At 45.7% G+C, this 24,052-nt stretch overlaps 1 protein-coding gene across 6 annotated transcripts in view; it reads left to right on the forward strand.

The window, feature by feature from the left end:
• The window catches only part of FBXO15 (F-box protein 15), a 229,876-nt gene that overhangs the window by 174,230 nt on the left and 31,594 nt on the right, over nt 1-24,052 (forward strand). For 5 of the 6 annotated variants that reach the window (XM_029590885.1, XM_029590883.1, XM_029590881.1 and 2 more), the window contains one exon: nt 16,056-16,180. The exons of the other annotated variant lie outside the window; for it this stretch is intronic. In XM_029590885.1, the coding sequence (XP_029446745.1) occupies nt 16,056-16,180 (125 nt within the window). The remainder of the gene's footprint in view (nt 1-16,055; nt 16,181-24,052) is intronic. 6 annotated transcript variants of the gene reach the window in all.

Raw genomic sequence — 24,052 nt, forward strand, 5'->3', positions numbered from 1 at the left:
AGTGCTCTGCCCTCACCCTAAAGTTTTGCCGAAGGTAGTGTCGGAATTTCATATTAACCAATCTATTATTCTACCTACCTTTTTTCCCAGGCCCCATGCAAACCCAGGAGAACTGGCTCTGCATTCTTTGCACTGCAAATGTACTCTAGCCTTCTATCTAGACCGCACATCGACCCACAGGAAATCCACTCAATTGTTTGTGTATTTCGATTCCATCAAATTGGGAAATCCTGTGAGAAAGCAGACCCTCTGCTCCTGGTTAGTGGGCTGCATTTCTTTTTGCTACCAGCATGCAGGCATTCCGCTACAAGACCGTGTAAAAGCACACTCTGTCAGGGCCATGGCGACATCAGTAGCGCACCTACGTTCGGTACCGCTTGCTGATATTTGTAAGGCTGCTACCTGGAGTTCTCTCCATACATTCGCAGCACATTATTGCTTAGATAAAGCTGGCAGGCAAGATTCCATCTTTGGCCAGTCTGTTCTACACAACTTGTTCTCAGTGTAACTTACCAACATCCTTCCACCGACCCGTTCAGGATGCCCTCCTAACCAAATTTCCGCCCCTGTTTTTGTGCCTTTGGGCATCACAGCCTGGTGTCCCCTCTAACTTGTCAGCACTGCTTGGAGGCTGAGAGAGAATGGTCTCTGACTGATTTTGCTAAACCCGGTCCTTCCCAGCATGATGCGGGAATGGAAAAGGAGGGGGAGAACTGCCAGAGGTTTTGCTTGGTTTTGGAGCTCTTCTATCTAGTTGGTCAGCGGGGCAAGGTAGTTCAATGTGTGCAGGTCCGATGCCCCTGGTTTTGGTATGGATCCCTCTGCTTTTTCTTGGGTGGAATATTTTCAAGGGCTGCAGTTCTTTCTTCAGGCAGTCGGCAATCCCAGCCAATCCTAACAGCTCAGGATTGCAGGCTGCAGATTCCCACACTCATGGTGCTGTGGGTAAGCGTGCATACGTGTAGACCTGCTGTGGGTCATGCTGATAGGACCCAGATGGCAAGGATGATGACGCCGATCCTTATTCCCTGGAAGATGGGGAAATTCCTCTGGGATTGGAGCCGTATAGAAAAATGTTGCGTTTCTTTCATAGAGATGAGTTGCCGGCTCTGATTTCCCAGATGTTGAAGATACTGAGGGTGCCAGGTGCTGATTCAGTGTCTGAGCCAAAGAAAAATCCCATTTTAATTTCTTTGCGTAAAGCATCATGTTTCTTCCCCATTATGGAGGCTATTCAAGAACTGATTGATCTTGAATGGGGTGCCCCAGCAGCTAACTTTAAAGGGGGATGAGCCTTGGAAGGGCTGTATCCCTTGAATCCAGCTGCGAGAGAGCAGTTGCGCTTTCTGAAAGTGGATGAGTTTGAGTATGCCATCACCAAGCGGATCACTATCCCTGTAGAAGGGGGTGAGATATTGAAGGAAGCACAAGATAGAAGAATTGAGGCTATCCTTAAGCAGGCCTTTGAGGTGATGGCAATGAATTTGCAGATGGCCTCTTTTTGCTCCCTGGTGTCTCACTCATGTTTACTTCTCTCTCAGGAAGTCAGTGAATCTGGTGTGAATCCCAGGGCAGTGATGGAACTGGCAGTTGCCTTTTTGGCAGATGTGGGCTGCGACTGGGTCCACATTTCTGCCAGAGGGGTGGCTTGTAATAGTGGCCAGGTGTCAGTTATGGCTTAGGAATTGGTCGGCCGATACAATTTCAAAGTATAATCTTACGAAATTGCCCTTTAGAGGATCACTGTTGTTTGGGAGTGACCTGGAAAAAATGGCCAATAAGTGAGGTGTGTCCCAAATTCCTCTGTTACCAGAGGATAAGAAGCAGGCACCGCACTCCTTCGGCACGAGAGGTTGTGCTAGGGGTTTAAAATGCTTTCAACCCCCACAGAGGAGTGGCTTCTCAGAGGGCTCGACGTTTGATAGGTCTCTGTCCTTTCATCCCAGAAGGGGGTGCAGGCTTGAGTGGTGGTGCCCCCCCCCCCCCCGAGCTTCTCAATAAAGCTGTGCTTACCCACCTTAGGGAACAGAATATAGGGGGACACTTCTCTTTTTTATCGGAGGTGGGTCAAGATCCTGTCAGACAAGTGGGTTCTGGAGGCGATAAGAGATGGCTATGCTCTGGAGTTTCTCAGTGTTCCTCAGGGTGTTTTCATGGTGTTTCCCTGCAGCTATCCGCAGAAGAAGTTGGTAGTGGAGCATACGTTGTGAAGACTCCTCAGCCTGCAGGCAGTAGTCCCAGTGCCCATGTCACAAGAAAATGCAGTCGATATTCCATTTATTTTGTTGTACCCAAGAAGGGAGGGTTCCTTTCGCTCCATCCTAGTTCTCAAGGGAGTCGACAGTTGTTTGCAGGTGACTCGTTCCACATGGAAATTTTACGCTCAGTGATAATGGCAGTACAGTCAGGGGAGTTTTACATCCCTAGATTTGTCAGAGGCGTACCTACGTATTCCAATCCAGCTGAAGTATCAACGGTTTCTTTGTTTCATTGTTTTGAGGTGACATAAGTTTCGAGTGCTGCCCTTCGGTTTGGCCACCACACTTAGAACATTTTCCAAGGTCATGGTGCTGGTAGCAGCAGTGTTGAAAAAGGATGGCATTTTGATCTACCCATACTTAAGACGATTGGCTGATTCAGGCCAAGTATATGAAAGAGAGCCTTCTGGTCTCACGCAAGGTGATCTCCTTGCTACAGGAACTAGGCTGGGTGGTGAACTTGGCCAAGAGCAATCTACAGCCATCCCAGACACTGAAGTATCTTGGTGTTCGTTTTAACACAAAGCAAAGCAAGGTGTTCTTGCCAGAGATCTGCATTCAGAAGCTGATGGCGCAGGTGTGACTATTGATAGAAACAGTATGCCCTATAGTGTGTTATCTACAGGTACTCAGGTTGATGGCAGCCACCCTAGAGGTAGCTCCATGGGCAAGGGCACATACGCGTTCTCTTTAGCACACACTGCTTGCTCGTTGGAGTCTACAGTCTCAGGACTACGTGATACAGATTCATTTACTGGTGGAGATCAGCATCCAACTGCAGTGGTGGCTGCAAGCGGATCATCTAAGGAAGGACTTTTCCCTATAAACACAAGACTGGTTAGTGCTCATGATGGATGTGAGCCTCCAGGACTCTGGGGAGCTTGCTTTCAGGAGGTGACAGTGCAGGGGTGCTGGAGTACAGAATAGTCTCTCTAGAGCAGTGGTTCTCAACCCTGTCCTGGGGACCCCCCCAGCCAGTCGGGTTTTCAGGATATCCACAATGAATATGCATGAGAGAAAATTTGCATGTTATGGAGGCAGTGTATGCAAATTTTATCTCATGCTTATTCATTGTGGATATCATGAAAACCCGACTGGCTGGGGGGGTCCCCAGGACAGGGTTGAGAACCACTGCTCTAGAGCATCAATCGGCTGGAAGCCCATGCCATACGGTTGGCATGCTTGTGGTTCATCAACCCCTTGCAGGGTTGAGCAATCCGGGTAATGTCAGACAACGTGACCAGTGGCTTACATCAATCGCCAGGTAAGGAACCAAGAGCCAGCAAGTGCCAAAGGAAGTAGTCCAGCTCATGGAATGGGCAGAAGTACATCTTCAGGGAATCTCAGCTTCACCCATTTCAGGAAAAGACAATGTAAAAGAATTTCTCAGCAGACAGAGTCTGGATCCAAGAGAATGGGAATTGTCAAGCAAGGCGTTCCAGATCATTGTTTCTAGACTTGCTGGTGACATCTCACAATGCAAAGGTTTCTTGCTTCTTCAGTCGCAGGAGAGATCTAAAGTCCTTGGGCATCAATTCCCCTTGTGCAGGAGTGGCCAGAAGGCAAGCTTCTATATGCCTTTCTCCCATGGCCCATGTTGGGCAGAATGATTCGGAGAATCAAGAGTTACATGGGATGGTGTTTCTGGTGGTACCAGATTGGCCCAGGAGGCCATGGTATGTAGATCTGCGAAGGGTCCTGGTGAACTCTCCTATCTGATTACCGGTCCACAGGGATCTGCTTCGGCAGGGGCCTGTTCTTCAAGAAGATCTGAGTTGATTTTGTCTTATGGTTATGGCCTTTAAGAGGGCTTGCTTGCTGAAGTGTGTCTATTGCACTGCTGTGATTAACACTTATTTTGAGTGAGAAAGTTCTCCACTTCCTTAGCCTGTATTTGGGTTTGGAGAGTGTGTGAGGATCGAGGGTTTCATCCTTGTTCGGTTAAGATCCCACTCATTTTGGATTTTTTGGAGGAGAGATTAATTATGGGGCTGGCCCTTAATTCATTGAAGGTACAGGTGGTGGCTCTTGCCTGTTTCTGAGGTCAGGTGAATGTTGGACCCTTGTTGTCCCATCTGTATGTGTCCTGTTTTTTAAATAGGGTGAAGCATCTTAGTTTTCTCCCTTGCGGTTACTGTGCCCTTATGGAGTCTTAATCGGGTTTTGGATTTTTTTGGCGGGTCCCACCTGTCAAACACTGCATAGCCTCTCCTTGAGATTACTTACTTTGAAGACTGTTTCTTATGGCAATTTGTTCTGCATGTAGAGTCTCCAAACTTCAGGCCTTGTCTTGCCAGGAACTGTTTCTGCTGGTGACTCCGGGGGCGATACATCTGCATACTGTTCCGTCTTTTTTTTCCAAAGTTGGTCTTGGATTTTCACTTGAATCAATCAATTTCCCTTACGACTCTGGACAGGGAGAGAGATGCCTGTTACGGACCTTAGATGGCAAGAGGCATTTCTTGAGGTATCTGGAGGTTTCTAAACCTCTCAGGAAAGCGGACTGGCTGTTTATACCCCACGGTGGGAGTAAACGGGGTGAGCTATCATCACGGGCTACGATAGCCTGCTGGATTAAGCAGGTAGTCATGGCCACATATGTGGATGCTGAGCAACCGTTGCCTAGTCGGGTTAGGGCTCATTCCACTAGGGCTCAGGCAATGTCATGGGTGGAGATTAGATTGTTGTCTCCCGTCAAGATTTGCTGAGCTGTGATTTGGTCTTCCTTACACACCTTTTCTAGGCATTATCGCCTCGATGTGCAGGCCCGGGAGGACGCAGCCTTTGTGAGTATGGTGTTGATCCGACCACGAGCAGCCTCCCGCTCTGTTTGGGAGTAGCTTTGGTACATCCCACTGGTGTGGATTAACTTGTCTGAATGCTAAGAAAGGGGAAATTATTACTTAATTGATAATTTCCTTTTCTTCAATGAGAGCAGGTTAATCCACCTTCCTGCCCTACCCTTGGCTGCCAGATGGTTGTGCTATTGACCTCCTGAGTGGCTGCGTCTCCAGAGATTACTGGTAAATGTAATATCCAGTCTCTAGGTTAATATTATACCCCTTGTCTGAGCTCAGTGTTTTCCTATTAGCTGAGTACATGACTGGTTGTCTGTTAATAGTTATGTTCATGTATTGCTTAGTTGTCCACAGTTGGCTTTTGCAGAGAATACTGCCGGGCTGATGTCAGCGCAAGGGGGTATATATACCGTGATGTCAGCTATGCTCCAGTCTCCATCTGCTGGTAGTGGAGCATAATCCACTGATGTGGCTTAAACTGTCCTCTTTAAAGAAAAGGAAATTATCAAGTAAGTAATAATTTCTCCTTTTCCAGGCCCTACCAACTGCTCTCCTTTTTAAAGGCAGTTTCTCTCTCTCCTTTTTCTTTCTTCTGTGTTCTGCAGTCCTAGCTGGATTGCTTGGCTTCAATGTGCTCTGTGAACCACACCCTTTTGCCTTCAGCTGCTTCTAGTAGGCACCAGATCAAACAAACTTTTCTTCTTTACAAACTTTTCTCTTTTCTGTGCTCTGGTGCACATTACAGCAGTGCTTGACTTCAAACCTCTGGCAGGCTATGCACACAAACGTTTCTTTCCTTCTTTCTGGAGGCTTGGGCTTTTCTTTGTAACAGGTTTAGAGAGAAAAATCCCATGAATGAGACCATATGCAAGGACTGGTCGAGCAAAATCCTCTGGGCTGGAGCAGTAAACACTCTTGACTCTAGCATTTTCTCTTGCAATTTCACATTACTAATGTCACACAGCAAAATAAACTTTCTAATATTGCCTACCTTCGTAGTCTTCTGTACACACAACTTCCCAGAGTAGTTCAGGATCTCCTACTCCTGGAGGGACGCAGCCTCTCTATCCCAGCTGGGCTTACACTCTTATTTCCCTCTAGCTGGTCATGCCCTCTGAGCTTCTCTGGCCCAGTAGGGTCCCGTCCGTGGAGCATTCTTGCTCTAGAGCAGGGATGGCGAACTCCAGTCCTCGAGGGCAGCAAACAGGCCAGGTTTTCAGGATATCCACAATGAATATGCATGAGAAAGATCTGCATGCACTGCCTCCATTGGATGCAAATCTTTCTCATGCTTACTCATTGTGGATATCCTGAAAACCTGGCCTGTTTGCGGCACTCGAGGACTGGAGTTCTCCATCCCTGCTCTAGGGTATTTTAAGGTAGACCAGGCATCTAGCCTGATCCTTCACAGATTTATAGGGGAAAATTAGGGGCACTCTCTCACAGTTACCTTTGTAATAGTTCCTTTTATTTTGGCCCACTATTGTTACACCTCACCCATTTTCCTCTCAGCCTTCTAGTTCAGTGGCCCCAACCCTGTCCTGGGGGCCCACCAGCCAGTCGGGTTTTCAAGATATCCACAATGAATATGCATATATGAAAATTTGCATGCAATATGCATCACTTTTTGTCCTGCCTGACAAATTTGGAATCCTTCATACTTTCTAGAATGCATTGCTTGCCATTTTCCTATTTTTGAATTGTGGGACTGTGCGGAATGCTACTCTACAAATTTGCATCTCTAAACATCTTTAGCAGCTGTGTTGCATCGCAGCCAGATCCCAAGCTAGGGATTCCCCTGCTTGATGATATGAGTGTACCTCATACCCCAGCATATTGGAAGTGCAGCAAATGCCCAGCAAAAAAGCTCTTCTATATTCCCAGATTGTATGGGGTATGGTTCCCTTAATCCAACCTGGTGGGAATGCCACTGCCTTCCTGGGTATGTACTTCCAGACCGAGCCTGCCCAATTTGCTCTGCAACCAATCCAGCTCCCTTGGAGACCACATCACATTCAGGCACTTGCAAATTTAGCCAAAGAAAATTAAAACCAGCATCAGGGGAGAGAAAATGTGTTGCAATAACCAGCATAGCCTCCTTGAAAATACCACTACTGGTGACCCAATTTATCAAGGAAACTTTAATTCTTTACCTGTAAAGTCATAGCCTGCTTCTAGATTCAGCTCAGATTGTGCACATCCAGGCAAACTAAAGACAGCCAAAAGAAGTTAAAATCAATTCCTATAGGGAGTGAAAACTGCTTCACAATCTGGCCCCTGGGTCAGTTCACAACAATTTTAAAACCTGCTCCTGTGATGCACACTTCTGACATTCACAGCATGAGAGCTGCCTGTCACCAAATATCTAGCCTAGCCTTCCTTAGAAGCACAACTAATGCAGCCACAACTGGCCAAGATAGTTTTAATTCTGTACCTGAAAAGACAAAAGTTGTTCCAGAATCCAGCCAGGATAAACCAGGGCTGATGAATGTGCCAGGTAATCCGCTGTAATGCCACTGCTTCCTTCTGCAGAAGCATTGACACTTAACTGTCTCTAGAGCTCAGCTGCCCATACCTGTAACAAACAGGCTACTAACCACTTGCACTAATATAAGGGCCGATACGATACAGTACAGTGCAGGTGGAGCGTACTGTTAGCCCGCGTTTGGACGCGCGTTTGACACGCTAGCTTTACCCCTTATACAGTAAGGGGTAATAGCGCATCGTAAACGCACGTCCAACCCCCCCCCCCCCCCCCCCCCCGAAACTAATAGCGCCCGCAACATACAAATGCATGTTGATGGCCCTATTAGTTATTCCCGCACGATCCAGAAAGCAAAATGTGCAGCAAAGCCACACTTTTTACTTTCAGAAATTAACGCCTGCCAAAGGATGGCATTAATTTCTGCCGGCGCCGGCAGAAACTGCTTTTCTGTACACCCTCCGACTTAATATCATAGCGATATCAAGTCGGAGGCCCCAAAAATTAAAAAAAAAAATGTAAATCGGCCTGCGGCCCGCAGGTCAGAAGACGGACACTCAATTATGCCAGCATCCGTTTTCTGAACCCGTGGCCGTCAGCGGGTTTGAGAACCGATGCCGGCAAAATTGAGCGTCTGCTGTCAAACTCGCTGACAGCCGCCGCTCCTGTCAAAAAAGAGGCGCTAGAGACGCGCTAGTATCCCTAGCGCCTCTTTTTACTGCGAGCCCTAATTTGCATAGGCCACCCTCCTGAATCGCATGCCCAGGAGAGTGGCCCGAGCGCTCCCGCACGTTTTTCTGTATCGGCCTGTTATACTTTTTTCACCCCTATCATTTGTGAATTCCTTCAGAAGAAACCAGGCTTTGAGATATGCTCCTTTCCGGCTGCACATAATCTTCTCCAGCTTTGTTTCCACCACAGATGCTGTTCTGTCATTTGGGAAGTTGTGTTTCACTCCAGCCATCATGCAGTGTGAAAACACTGTTAATGCCTTCTGCATACCCTTTGTTCTCCTAGGTCAAGCAGGATAGTAGTCCTCACAGATGGGTGACATCATCAGTTGGAGCCGGGCATGGAAACTTTTTGTCAAAGTTTCTAAAACTTTGACTGGCACACTGAGCATGCCACTATCTGTGCATCCAGACAGGGTCCCTCTTCAGACTCCTCCCCCCCCCCCCCCCCCCCCCCGCTGCAGTGTTAGTTACCTCACGGTAATTGAGCTCTGCTCTTATAGTGTTTTTTCTTCAATTTTCTTACCCGGTTTTCAGCGAAATGTCCTGCAAACACAGTCGTCGTCAGCACACGGCTCCCAGAACTGGTGCAGCACCAGCGGCTGCCATGCTGCCACCGAAGCGATCTTGTGGTAAAGAGGCCTCTGACAGACCTGGGAGACCCAGGCATTCTCCACCAACATCGGTGCCGGGCACTGAGTCTCCTTGGGACTCTGAGGAGGCTCCGGTCATGCCTCTTCCTCCTCCATCAGTCCTAGCTTCACCAGATTTCCAGGAGGAGTTAGACTGCAGGGTACAAATGACAGTGCTCAGAGCCCTGCGGGGTATCAAACTGCCCTTGGCACCAGCCCCCATATTGGTGCCGGAGCCTGCACCATCTCTTTTGGCACCCCTGCTAGAGTGTCTGGATGTCCTACTCTGTATCGTTCCAATGCAACTGGTACCTGAGGGACCCTCTGTTCTTCAAAGGCCACTGATGCCCCCCCTCTGGAGCTATTCCCATTATTGGGTCCTCCGATGAGGAAGATTTTCTGTGGCCACCAGCGCCATCGGGTCCTTTGGTCCCACGACCAGAGTTCCCCGAGCTCATTCCTGAGCCATCTGGAGCCTCAGTGCCATCGGTAGCTTCGCCACCCTTGAGGCCACCAATACCCTCTGTGCCCAGACCGAGGAGCTTGAACAGGGTCCATCCCAGCAGGCCCCCAAGGGACCTTAGTGAGGAGGAGGGCCTGTATGACACCTGGGGAGATGATACTTCGGAATCTTCTTCTGAGCACTCCGGTGATCTCCTTTTGGAACCTTCGCCACCAGATGAGAGGTGTAGGTCTCCCCCGGAAGATCTTTCCTTTGCGGGTTTTGTCCGCGCCATGGCTGAAGCTCTCCCTTTTCAGCTCCTCACAGAGGAGAACGTTCGATATAAGAAGCTGGAAGTCCTCCAGTTCATCAGTGTCCCAAAGGAGATAGTGGCTGTGCCAGGACACAATATCTTTAAGGAACTTCTCCTTAGGATTTGGGAACATCCAGTGTCAGTTCTCCTGTTAAGAGGAAGACAGATGCCATCTGTCTGGTCCAACAGGCTTTTGGGATTTGAGAAGCTCCACCTTCCTCATCCATCAGTTGTGGTGGAGTCCGCTCGCACCCATGCCAATGCCCCTCCAGGTCGGGATCACAGGGCGCTGGGTGTCTAGGTAGAAAGGTATATCAGGGTGCTATGCTCATCGCCCACATCACCTCCTACCAATTATATATGACCCAATACAACCGGAACCTGTGGAAACAGGTCTAGGAGCTATTAGAATACCTGCTGCAGAAGCAACAAGATGCATTCTCTGTGGTAGTACAACAGGGTCTGGAGGTGGGAAAACACAAGGTGAGGTCCAACTATGATGTTTGAGACAGTGGTGAGAGTAGCTGCAGTGGGCATTGGCACCCGCAGGATGGCCTGGCTCCACGTCTCGGACCTTCGGCCGGAAGTCCAGGAGAAGCCTGCTGATCTGCTCTGCATGGGAGAGAATCTCTTCAGGTACAAGGTCAGGGATGCGGTAGCCCAATTGAATGATCACCATGAGACCCTTCAACAGCTATCAGCTAGCGCTTCCAATCCGCCATCGTCAGTCAGGAAGTCCTCGTGACATGGCTCAAGGAAATCCTTATCGTTCTTTCCAGCAATGGACCCCTAGGCTTCAGCTAGCCTCCCAGCAGAGCCCCGCCACAGGGTTTTGACTGGGAACGAGGGAATCTCCTAGCAGAAGGAGCTTTCTTTTGAGGTTTGTTAGTGTTAAAGGGTTTTTGGTAGCATTGGGTATCTTCTTCCTTTTCAGGCATCCCTTCTTTGTTGCAGGAGCAGCTTCACTTTTCAATGCAGAAAATGCATTATGCAAGACTTTCAACATGGACCGTGGATGTGTCTTTGCCACAGATCTTATTCTACCAGAGCCCACTGGAATCCATTTGTTCCTGGATATTTGACTTCTCTGTGGAAGTAGGGGTGGATAATCCTGAATGTTTCTCAGTTTACATTGGGTGTCTCTGGGTCACAGGTCTTGTTCTACCAGCTCCCATTGTAATCCATGTTTTCTGGGTTTCAGAATCCTCTGTGGAAGTTGGAGATGATATGCTGGATGCTGTAATGAGGATTTTCAAAGCTTAGACAATTCTCCTTTCAAATGAGTCTGTTCCTTTTTCATTGCAGACAGCTGGAGGCAAATTAGACAAACCTTAAGTCTCCAAATGTTATGGTCTTGGGACATAAGCATCACAATTGTTACACTGAATGAAAGGCATTCTGATAAGGGTCAGTGAGGAGACTTGATTAGTGTTCTTAATGTACAACTTGTTAGATTGTTAATTAGGTCACTATTAATCATTTAACCTAAGTGCTTGGAAGAACTATTTAAGAAGAAAACATGCTGTGGGTGAGTGGGAGAGTATAAATAACTTACAGGTAAAAACCTTTAATTTCTCCCTTTAAAACAGGGAATGTGATATAAAGACTGGCCAAAACAAATAAGCTTTTTACAAAAAATTTTTCAGGTGGCAAAGCTTATTCCAAACAAATTTTTCAGGTGGCAAAGCTTATTCTATACAAAGTAGTACAGAGTTATTAATTAAAGCAAATAAGATCAGCTGAAGAGTTTTGGTCTATAAGCAAGTTCACTGTGAAACTGTAGATGGGATAGCCCAGATTATATTTAGTAGTTAAGTTAAATTATTATGCAGGAGGAAAGGATTTAAAAATAGAAATAAACAAAACTTCTAAAGTGTACACTTTAGAGAGGAAAATATATAAATATATTTAAAGATATCACTTAGCAGATTGGAGTGCTGTATGCTTTTGAATCCAGCTTTAACAGATTCCATTACTAAGTTTACCTGGGAACCTGTAGACCTCATCTTATTTGAAACAGAGTGACATAAGGCTAAATGACAATTAGAATTTGCTTCAGTGGAATTGAGATGAAACAGCCAACATTGGCAGACCTGTAACTGTTACTCAGATGAGTTGGGCCTGTGGTGCGTGACGTGGAGACAGTAGCATCAAAAGGGAAGCACCTAGCTTGAATTTTTTCTGTCAGCAAAATCTTCTTTTGTGGTGTTTTCAGTAGTGATAATGAGTGTAATAGTCAGGCTTTAAGAGTTTCCACACTAGTTTGAAAAGTTTATTTAGGTAATTTGTTGTTAGCTCTAGTTAGTAGATGTTGTCTGTTTTTTTTATTTTGCTTGTCTAATGGCTGTTTTATATTTTTTGGTTCGCTCCTTGTAGATACAAAGGTTAGTATCTGTTTTGTGTTTCCACCATGTCTGTTTGGGTTGGCAGGATTGCTGTTTTGAGGAGAAGAAAAGCTTTATGGAACAGTGAGGAGTTTTTGGGACGTCTAGTAGGGTTGAATTTGAGGGGACCCAGCAACTTGATCTCTGTAGTGAATTCATCATTACATTTCTTAATTAAGAGTTCGGGTTGGTCTATGGAGTTTTTTAAGCTGTAGGAGAACAGTAAGTTGTTTTGGTGGTTGAGGAATTCCTGCCCTAAATCAACTGAAGAGGTAGGATGGCATTAATGAAGCACTATGCTCTTCCTCTTTTTATTTAAATCTTAAGGTTAGACACCTATAGGGCAGGTGGATTTCTTTTATTTTTTTGGTCACATTCAGACCATTTGTGTCCACTGTTAGTGGAGGATGATCACAATGAGAATATTTAGATGATTTCCCTGGATGCGGGTTATTCATATTCAGACATTTAGATGGTTTCTGTGAATAGGATTAGTCACAGTCAGAACATGTAGATAGTTTTCCTGGTTGTGAGTTGATCACATTCAGGACCTTAAAATGGATACTTAATTTAAGGGAAAGGATAATTAGGTAGTTTCCCTGATTAGAAGTTGATCACTGTAGAACCTCTAGATCAGTGATTCCCAATCCTATCCTGGGGGACCTCCAGTCAGTCAGTTAATATACATGAGATAAATTTGCATACACTGCCTCCATGGCAATCAGATTTTCTCATGCATATTTATTGTGGATACCCAGAAAATCTAACTAGGGTTCCCCCAGGACAGTTTGGGAACTTCTGGTCTAGATGGCTTTCCTGAATTAGGATTGAACATATTGGGGTAGATTTTAAGAGGCGCGCGAACAGCCTACTTTTGCTTGCGCATCAGACTCAAGCAAAAGTACGCTGGATTTTAGTAGATACGCGCGGAGCCGCGCGTATCCACTAAAATCCTGGATCGGCGCGCGCAAGGCTATCGATTTTGTATAGCCTGCGCGCGCCGAGCCGCGCTGCCTCCCCCCGTTCCCTCCAAGGCCGCTCCGAAATCGGAGCGGCCTCGGAGGGAACTTTCCTTTGCCCTCCCCTCACCTTACCCTCCCTTCCCCTACCTAACCCACCCGCCCGGCCCTGTCTACACCCCCCCCCTTACCTTTGTCGGGGGATTTACGCCTCCCAGAGGGAGACGTAAATCCCCGCGCGCCAGCGGGCCTGCTGCGCGCCGGGCCGCGACCTGGGGGCGGGTACGGAGGGCGCGGCCACGCCCCCGGGCCGTAGCCACGCCCCCGTACCCGCCCCCAAAACGCTACCGACACGCCCCCGGAACGCCGCGACGACCGGGCCCGCCCCCCGACACGCCCCCCTCCGAGAACCCCGGGACTTACGTGAGTCCCGGGGCTCTGCGCGCGCCGGGAGGCCTATGTAAAATAGGCTTCCCGGCGCGCAGGGCCCTGCTCGCGTAAATCCGCCCGGTTTTGGGCGGATTTACGCGAGCAGGGCTCTGAAAATCCGCCCCATTAAGAACATTAATTGTTGCCTAGGTTGTAAACATTAAAATATTACTTACAGTTTGAAGATAAAACTTCAAAGAGTAAGGTGAGATGTTAAGATGGCTTTGAATGGGCATAGAAAGAGGCTTGCTGGGGTTGCCAGGTTTCAAAGGCTGGCTAGCTTTCTGATATCAGTGAGTTGGTTGAAGGAGAGGCCCTGGTCATGTTGCAGGCCTAGTGGCCCCAGAGGCAGGAAGGGAATCCCTGGAGATTGGTGGTGGGGTCTCCCTCCTCTCCTCTCGCAGTGGTTGCTGCTTTTTCCACCAGGACTCTCTTTAAAAAGTATTCAGTCTACTTTTTTTTCTTCTCACATAATTTATATGGTGGCTGGCTCTAGGAATATTTCTCTTTCCTTCAGAGTTTTTCTCCTGTGCATAATATTTTGCACATCTCTAAATTTCTTATACTAGAGATTTGAACTGAAGTTCAAACCTTTTCCAGTGGAAAGAAAGCTGTAGAACAAGGGGTCATGATATGAAACTCCAAAGGGATACCATCGTGGAAAGGATGGTGGATGCTTAGAATGCTCTCCCAGAAGAGATGGTGAAGACAAGAATGGTAATGGAATTCAAAAGGGCATAGGATAAACAGAGTATCGCTAGTGGCTAAAGGGTAGAAATGAAAAAATGGGTAACCTGTGTTATCTTTATCTTTAGGAGTAATATTTCATCATGGGGTACTACTACTATGACTACTACTACTTAACATTTTATGCAGCACTGTAAAAACATACAAAAAGACAGTCCCTGCTCAATCTAATAAGACATACAGGATAAGAAACTTGGGGTATTTCATAAAGCAAGACAATGGTTAAAGAAAAGAAAGTTAGTTAAGACTAAAAGCAGACAATCAGGCATAAAATTTAAAAGCGGTTTCAAAAAAAGTAGGTCTTTAGACTGAATTTAAACATGGCAAAAGAGGGAGCATGTGCACTAGTTCAGGAAGACTATTCCAAGCACACGGCACAGCTAGGTGGAAAGCTATGGAGTCAGGAAATGTCAAATGAGGAGAAGGGCACAGATTGGAGTGACTTATCTGACAAGTGGAGTGCACAAGGAGGGGTGTAGAGAGAGATGAGAAGAGATAGTGAGGTGCTGCAGAGTGAAGGCATTTGTAGGTGAAAGAGGAGCTTGAACTGAATGTGGAAGCGGATAGGGAGCCCAATGCAGTGACTTCAGAAGAGGGGTTGTGAGCATAGTGGCTTTAATGAAAGATAAGTCATATAGCTGAATTTAGGGCAGATTGCAATAGAGAGAGATGGCTTGCCGAGAGACCTATGAGGAGCAGGTTGCAATAGTCTTCAGTGGGAGGAGATGAGAGAATGAATAAGGTTTCTGATAGTGTGTTCAGAAAGGAAAGGACGGATTTTGGCAATATTATAAAGATAGAAATGACATGTTTTAGCAGTGTTCTTGATATGTGTAGAGAAGGAGAGAGTAGTCTGAGGATTCCACTGTTACGGGCTGATGGGACTAGGATGACACCGATGTTATCCACAGAAACAGAGGAGGAAGAGGGAGGTGGGCTTGGAGGGAAGATAAGGAGCTATGTCTTGGCCATGTTGAGTTTAAGGTGGTGGCAGAATATCCAGGCAGCAATGTCAGTCAAGAAGACCAAGATCTGGGACTGGATTTCTGGTGAAATTTCTGTGCATGATGGTAGATCTAGTAGACATCAGCATAAAAATGTTATTGAAAGCCATGAGAGGAAATCAGAGCACCAAAGGAATTAGTATATAGTGAGAAGTGGGCCCAAGACTGAGCCCTGAGGCACACCAGTTGATAGTGAAATGGCAGTAGAGGAGGAACCATTATTTTATTTATTTTTAGAATTTTATATTCTGCTTTTCGGCACTTCAGAGTGTACATCAAAGCCGATTACATTCAGATACTATAGGTATTATCTCTATGCCCACAGGGCTTACAATCTAATTTTGTAACTGAAGCAATGGAGGGTAATTAGAGGAAATTCTAAAAGTTTAATGGGAGATGTAAGAAAATCAAGACAGACAGAGTCCAAGTGAGGAAAGAATATCAAGGAGTAGGTAGTGATCAACAGTGTCGAAAGAGGCAGAGAGGTCAAGGAGGGATAAGGACATAATAAAGACCTTTGGCTTTGGCTATAAACAGGTCATTGGAAACTTTGGCAAAAGTTGTTTCAGTTGAATGTAGAAGGCAAAAACATGCTGGACAGACTGGATGGACCACTTGATCTTTTTCAGCCATCATTTACTATGTTATGACATGCATAAAATGTTTATCTTGAAAGTTTGGTTTGAGCTATTGGAAATTTTTTTTTACAGAGTGGGAGAGAATTTTTTTTTTATTTAATTCTTGTGAGGCCAAGAAGAATACCTTTAGTGTCTGTGAGGCCTGAATCAAAATAGACACCTGGGCAAACGCATGAAAAACAAATAAGGCTGAATCTTTTTTTGTGTATTGGAATTAAACCATGTATTTATTTTTCAGATTACATTCGAAATGGCTTTCTGAAATGTAATGTTATAAGTATAAAAAACAATACACAGCATGCACCTCTTGCTGGAAAAATTGGTCTCTTTTGGAAGACAGATATTTTTGAAGGCAACGTGCAGGTATAGTAGTAATTAGCTATGGTTTAAAACAATTCTTAAGCTTCCCATACCTCCAACACACAATCTAACCTTCCCTGCATATTGAATATGGAGGTATTTTAGCAAGAGCTATAGATTGGGTTTGTTTTTTACTTGATTTTAAAGTAATTTATTTTTCACAGCTCTATGATTTCAATTAGCTACTCTGTTTAACAGTGAATACAGTAAACACACAGAGTAGGCCCCAAATTCTGGAATCTCTTTTTAAAAAATGTCAACTAGACTAAAAAAAATCTTTCCTTTTTGGTTGTTTTCATAAAATACATTTATAATGTTCACAAGGCATTCCATTTGGCCTTAATGGAAGGAGAATAACCAGCCTGTCCATACAGGCAAAAGTACATGCTTTGATATAGCAAATTATTTTAAATTAATAACACCATTTCATACCCCTGATTTATTTATTTTTTGACTACTAACATAGAGTTTATAGATGTATCTGTATATTAGTTTTATTCTTTCAAAAAGCTTTTTACATGGACAAGCAAGATGAATTCAGCCACACAAGTGGGTGATGGCAATGACACAGAAGGTGCACTTATGACGCAGAAAGACATATAAATCTTTCTAAGGGCCTGATTTACTAAGGCTTTTCTCCCATTCTGTGTCTATGGGAAAAATGCTTAGTAAATGAGGCCTGAAGTATGCATGGATGTTTTTGCACAGCTGCCCATCATATAAGTCTCCTTAGTCTTTTTTTTTTCTTCTACTAAAGCAAAGGGGCATTTTGCACTCTCGGCTCTTCTTTTAATGTGTCAAAATGTTTCGTTTATTCTTTATTTTTTTCTATATGTTTCTTTAATTTTGGTTGCTTTTTTTTCCTTGAGTCGTCTTGAAAAAAATGATAGTTTCCTAGCATGTAGACAGATGAACTCAGGACCAGTGGGTTATGCTCCCCTGCCAGCAGATGGAGATGGAGCAAGCTGATGTCACAGTATATGTACTCCTGCTGTGACCCCAGCCTGCCAGTATTTTCCGTCTCCCGCAGATGACTGATGTGCATCTCCCTATGGGGATTGCTTTGTGTTTTTTGGAAGGAGAAATTTGACTTAAGAAAAAGAAAGTCCCACTCTCCTGCAGTGATACTAAAAGGTCCCACCCCCAGTTGAGAATTCCTGAGGTGATTTCCATGGTCCCTCAGAGGTGTGCCTTGGACCGGTAGCTGGGTTTCCTGGGGTGGACTTAGCTGCTCATTCAGCAGGTGCAGAAGGCCATACTCTGTGGTGCAGCAGATACCCTTTCCTCTTGCAGCCGGAGACAGTCTCTGTATTCATCCAGTAAGTGCTGAGCTCAGGTAAGATTTAAAAAAAAAAAAAAAAAAGTGAATGTTTTACCTTCAGATACAGAGACAGAGGGGTTTTTTGGATTTCCTCCAGTGATGTTCATTCCCGCTCCCATAGGGGTTGGGAAACTGGGCAGCCTGGCGGTTGAGCAGCCCCAGTGGGCTAGGCCCCACAGTTAGGCTTTGTGCTTGCATGCCGCATGGTAGGCCATGGCGGAGTTTTCACACACTGCTGTGTTTTGCTGCCCTCTACAGGCTGTTGTGTGCGCAGTGCATCAGCTCTGCACATGCATCGTGCACTCAGTTTTGGCTGTGTCTTTTTACAAGTTTTACACTATTTCAAACACTTTGCTTGGCACACAGGGTTGTGCTTTTGCCTTGCCGCACTTACCTCTCCGGCACTTAATTTTTGTGCACATAAATATTTGAGCGCAAGCCATTCAGATGCATGTTTACTGCCACGATTATGCCTTTTTCTTTGTGTTGCCTGTGACATTAGTGCTTCTCAGCCTGACCTGTCTTCTAACCTGTGTCAGGGCTGTTCGAATGCTCAGGGTGAGTTGTCTTCCTTGGATTTTGCTAAGCCTGGCTCCTCCCATTCTGATGATGGGTTGGTTACAGCCTTGGCTGGAAGGATGCCAGACCTTGGTTCTCCCTTGACTGGCTCCTCCGCCAGAGAGTGTAGTTCTGTGAGCCCCGTTCCAGTACCTTCTGGACTTGGTTTGGAGCCATCTGCCTTTTCTTGGGTGAAATTTTTTCAAGGCCTACAAAGTTTTCTTCGGGCACAGTCCTCCGTTTCGCCCAATCCTGTCAGGTTAGACCCTCAGCCGGTGGCTTCTCCCTCTTCCAGTCCTATGCTAAAGCGACGGGACTCGCCTCTGCTCCCTGTGGGTATTCCCGACAGGAACCTGGATGGCACTGATGATGAGGTAGATCCTGATTCCCTGGAAGATGGGGAAATCCCTCCGGGTCTGGAATCATATCGCACCATGTTGCAGTTCTTTCATAGACATGAACTGCCGGCCCTGATTTCCCAGACATTGAAGCAGCTGGGTGTTCCTGGTGCGGATGCCATGTCAGAGTCTAAGAAGCATCGCATTTTGGTTTCCTTACCTAAAGCCTCTTGTTTTTTTTCCTTGTGATGGACGCCATTCAGGAATTGGTAGATCTTTAATGGGACACCACAGAGGCAAATTATAAAGGGGTTCAGACGTTGGAAGGCCTGTACCCCCTGGATCCAGCTGTGCGAAAGCATTTGCGTTTTTTCCAAAGTGGACGCACTGGTATGTGCCGTCTCTAAGTGGATTATTCCCTTGGAGGGAAGGAGTGGCCTTGAAGGATGAGCATGATAGGAGGATTAAGACTATCCTTAAGCTTTTGAGGCAGTGGAGATGACTTTACAGATCACTTCCTGTTGCTCTCTAATGGCGTGATGCCAGTAATAGCAGAGGCCATGCCCTAAGCCAACTTGATTAATAGCAGTTAATGGACTTCTTCAAGAAATTATCCAAAACTTTTTTTAAACCCAGCTACACTAACTGCACTACCACATCCTCTGGCAGCAAATTCCAGAGCTTAACTGTACGTTGAATGACACAGTTTAGGTTGCTAAGGAAGTTGGAATTAGAATACTTTAAATTTATAGATGTATTCATTAATTAATCAAGTGACCTACAAGGTGGTGATTAACTCTCAGTAATGGCTGGTACAATAGTATGATTTAGATAAGAGCCTGATTGATTTTTAATGAGAGAGTACCTCTTGTCTAAAAATCCAGGGTTGAGCAGGGGTAGCTGGAAGGGAAAGATAGATACTAGAATTAACTCCCTCTGACTTGCTTATTATCTCAGATACACACAACTCTAAAGACTATATCCCACTATTTCACCTCTTTCCAATCTTTAAGTCCTAAGATTTCCCAAAGCTATACTTACCAGTCCTCTTCAACCACCATTAAGTTGATCTTCACTCAAAGGATTGAGAGGTTTGAGTTTTGCACACTGGTCCTCTTCTACTGCAAAGGGTGTGGGACCTCTGGAATCTGGGGCTGTGGAGTTTGAAGCCTGGATTTCTCGCTGTAACCTCTGGAGTCCTCTCCCAGGGGATGCTGGGAACGGTATGCAGATGAATCTTCCAGTCCTCTTCTATTGCCCACTTAGAATCAGTTGTGATGTGATCAGGGCAAAAGACAGATGTGCTCCAAATGGGAGAGAGACTCAGGATGATAATGTCTGATGAACTGAAGGTGGCAAAGCAATGTGTCAAAGCAGCGTCTAAGGCCAGAACGATGCTGGGCTGCATCAAAAGAGGTATAACGAGCTGAAAAAGGAAGTGATAATGCCACTGTATAGATCCTTAGTGAGGTCTCATCTTATACTGCTTTCAATTCTGGAGACCTCATCTTAAAAGTATAAGGACAGAATTGAAGCGGTCCAGAAAAAGGCAACCAAAATGGTATTGGGGTCTGAATGGAAAATCGTATGAGATTAGACTTATGGAGCTTAATATGTATTATCTGCCGGAGAGAGGAGAGACATGATACAGACTTTCAGATACCAAAAGGAACTAATGATGCACAAATAGCAAATCATTTCCAATGAAAAGGAAGTTGTAAAACTAGGGGTAATGATATGAAACCCCAAAGGGGAAGATTCAGGAAATGTTTATTCACAGGTTGGAGGATGCATGGAATGCCCTTCCAGAAGAAGTGGTGAAGACAAGCATGATTGATTGCAATTGTAATAAGCGGGTTGAAAATTTTAAATAAATAACAATAAAGGAATTCAAAAGGATGTGAGATAAACACAGAAGATCCTTGCTGGCTAGAGAATGGAAATGAGGACAAGGGGCAATTTGTCTATTACACCTTCAGTTTACATTTCAGCTTGGGAGTAACCTGTACAGAGCAGCAGTTGCTACTACCGTAAAATAAAACCTTGCTGGGTAGACTAGATGGACCATTTTTTGGTCTTTCTCTGCCATCATTTACTATGTTACTATGTAGTTTTCCAATCACCTAGTTTGCCGTATCAAAAAGATCTAGATAATCAAGAGACAAATATCTCAAGCTCAACCTCTTAAAGGAATGGATTCTTATCATGGTTTTTGACAATGTCTTGTAGCTGTCTTATGAGTCCTACAACCTACCACTCTTGTGGATTCACCAGTTACCCTTTGACCCCCCTTGCTGGAGCCAGCCAGGAGAGTTACTCCACCAGAGGTCTTGATGTTCCCTGACTTCCTACAAAACAACAAAATGACTGAAACAGTTGCATTCAACCTGGAAGAAGCCACAGAACAAACTGAAGATTTCATGGATTTCTTAAAATACATACAGACACCTAAGCAAACCATGGCCGTCCCAGTAGATAAAGTACTTCAAGATCTTCATTCTAAGATGCAGCAGACAGCCCTTTCCATATAGCCAGTAGCAAGGAAAATAGACTTAAAATATGTCTAACGCTGTTCGGGACATAAAAAGATCCAACTACTACATGAATTTGTAGTAATGGAATCTGTCCTAAAAAAGCTAAGAAATCCAAAACTCATTTTAGTATTCCATCTGGAAAGAGGTAAAATTAATAGACACTATAGAAGGAGATTTTTCTATTCAGCAATGTTGCAAAGCTCATCAATTTGAAATGGTTCAGTATCTCTACAATTATACTATTAAAAAAAAATTAGACCTGCTTCTACTCATCTTCCAATCAAAGCTCAAGATAAATTTCTCATGTTAATGAGGGTGGCTGAATATACAAAACATTTAATAAAGTTGGCTTATAATATATTTGATACAGCTTCAAGGTAGTCAGGCAGGAATCAAACTGATATTCTTGAAGGCTTCCAGTCTACAAGAGGATGTACATGACAAGTTGGCAGATGTCCCGTCCCCCCCCCCCCCCCTTTGCACAGGGGATATAACCTGTTTGGGGACAAGGGTAAGGAAACTGTACACCTCATAAAAGGATCTCTGTTCTACTTTACAAAGCTCAACGGCAGTTATTTCAGAACTTCAATCTTCTCAAAGAAGATATCGAGCACAAAGTTATATAAGGCAATGTTTTTACCCTTCTAAGATATTTCAACCATATCTATAGCATAGACCATGTCCACAGCAACAACAAGCCAGGCCTCATCCCAGAGATACTCCAGCCAAGATCCAAGTCCTTTCAAGTCAGGACCTAATATTTGATTACCAGATTATTCATCCCTCAACTCTTCTAACGGAGGGAAGTCTTCAATTTTTTCACCATCAATGGTATCTTATCACAGATTAGTGGGTCCTCGGAATTCTCAAAGTATATTTCCTGAAGTTTCAAACTCTACCTCACGTCATTCCATCTCACAATCCTTTTGTTGCTTCAGACCAACTCCAGATTCTAAGAGGAACTAGCCTTCCTCAAAACAGCACATGCCATTTACCCCATTCCAGTATCTGAAAGATAAGGGATTTTCTCACAGGACAAGCAGGATGATAGTCCTCACATATGGGTGACATCATCAGGATGGAGCCCAATCACGGAAAACTTCTGTCAAAGTTTCCAGAACTTTGACTGGCCCCTACTGGGCATGCCCAGCATGCCAGCCGGGGTCCCCCTTCAGTCTTCTTTTTTCCGCGCAGCAGTAGCCTCGCAGTTTAGGAGCTCTGAAGAGATTCCTGACAGGAATTTTCCTCACGGAATATTTTTCAAATTAAATTGCCCCACAGGGGTCCCTCCTCTAACTTTCGTCGACCGCGGTACTCCAGTAAGTTTTTACCAGTTTTCTGTCGATTACCGTCAAGTTTGGCCCTTGCGGCCTACTGGCCATTGACTGTACCGCGGCTCGATTTTTTCGATGGCCATGGCGTTGGGGTTTCGTCGGTGCCCAGACTGTACTCGCACCATGTCTATCACAGACCCCCATGGAGTCTTTGTAATGTGTTTAGGCTGTGAGCATGATGTCCTGACTTGCACCAAATGTGCCCTTATGACACCGAAAGGTCGCAAGGCCAGAATGGAGAAGATGGAACTTCTCTTCCGTGCTCAGACCCTGACTCCGTCCATCGCATCGACATCATCGGAACCGGCACCATCGACTTCGCGCCAGCATTGACCATCGATCGGTGACCAACCGCCATAGATGTCTTCACTGCCATCGACACCCGCGACTCCCCCTCAAGATCAAGGAGATCGCAGGGAAAAACATCCCCATCGACATCGGAAGACTCAGACTGTCGAGGGAGCGAAATCATCGACCTCGCCACCGTCGAAGAAGCCCCATCCAGGAAAGGCACAGACCATTCCTGCGACCGGGTCATCGAAGCCACCCTCACCCGATTGGGGTTTGGGAGTCGCAATTCCGCCTGTAAAGGTGGTCCCTCAGACTGTGCCTCTGCCTCCCTCTTCTCATCTGGAGCCGGGGCTGCTTGCTCCAGGTCTCCGAAAAGAACTGGACCGGCTGGTTCAGGAGGCCATCGACAAGGCGATGCAATGTCTCCAGGTTCCTCCGGCACCAGTGGTGGAACCGGTCATCGACCCAATTTCGGCAGCTCTGGCTCCGCTGCTCTCCAGGATGGAAGCGCTGATGACTGCCCTTCCACCGATGGTTCCCGGGTCTCCGATGGCTCCGATGCCCTCTCCGATAACAGCTTCATCGGGAGGAGAAACACCGTTCTGCCTTCCTCCATCAGGAGTTGTGCATCAGCCATCGATGCCAATACGTCCCTCGACACCGATGCATCCGTTGGCGCCATCGATGCCCTCGAGGCCGGCACAGACGCCTTCCATGCTTTCATCGGTGCCTCCGGCAATTCCATCAATTTTTTCGGAGCCTTGCCCGGGGCCGTCGGGTGTCCAGCCCCCTTCTCGTCCTTTAGGTCAGTCTGCTGATCCTTATGACAATTTGGGTGATGACACTTCCACCGACACCGATGATTTACCATCACCACCTTCTCCTTCTGAAAGTAGAAAGCGTTCTCCTCCAGAGGACCTCTCATTCATCAACTTTGTGAAGGAAATGTCTGAATTGGTTCCCTTCCAACTCCAGACAGAACAAAATGACAGGCAGCAAATGATGGAGTTACTCCAATTCCTGGATGCCCCCAAAGTCATTACCTCTATTCCAATCCATCAGGTTCTTCTTGATCTTCTCAAGAAGAACTGGGAAACTCCTGGTACCATTGCTCCAGTTCATAGAAAACCTGATACTACTTACTTAGTTCAGTCAGCCCCAGGTTTTCAAAAACCTCAGCTCGACCACCACTCAGTTGTGGTAGAGTCTGCTCGAAAAAGGGCTAAAAGGTCTAAACCTTACTCATCCACCCCGCCTGTTAAGGAACACAAGTTCCTAGACACCATAGGTCGACAAGTATTTCAAGGAGCCATGCTCATCTCCAGAATTGCTGCCTACCAGCTTTATATGACCCAGTATAACAGGGCCATCTTCAAGCAGATACAGGAATTTTCTGAATCCCTGCCTAAACAATTCCAAGACCAGCTACAAACCCTGGTGACCAACGGATTTGAGGCAGGAAAGCATGAGATTCGAACATCTTTTGACATATTTGACAC

Source organism: Rhinatrema bivittatum, chromosome 2, assembly GCF_901001135.1.
Source record: "Rhinatrema bivittatum chromosome 2, aRhiBiv1.1, whole genome shotgun sequence".
NCBI classification, from domain to species: Eukaryota; Metazoa; Chordata; class Amphibia; order Gymnophiona; family Rhinatrematidae; genus Rhinatrema; species Rhinatrema bivittatum.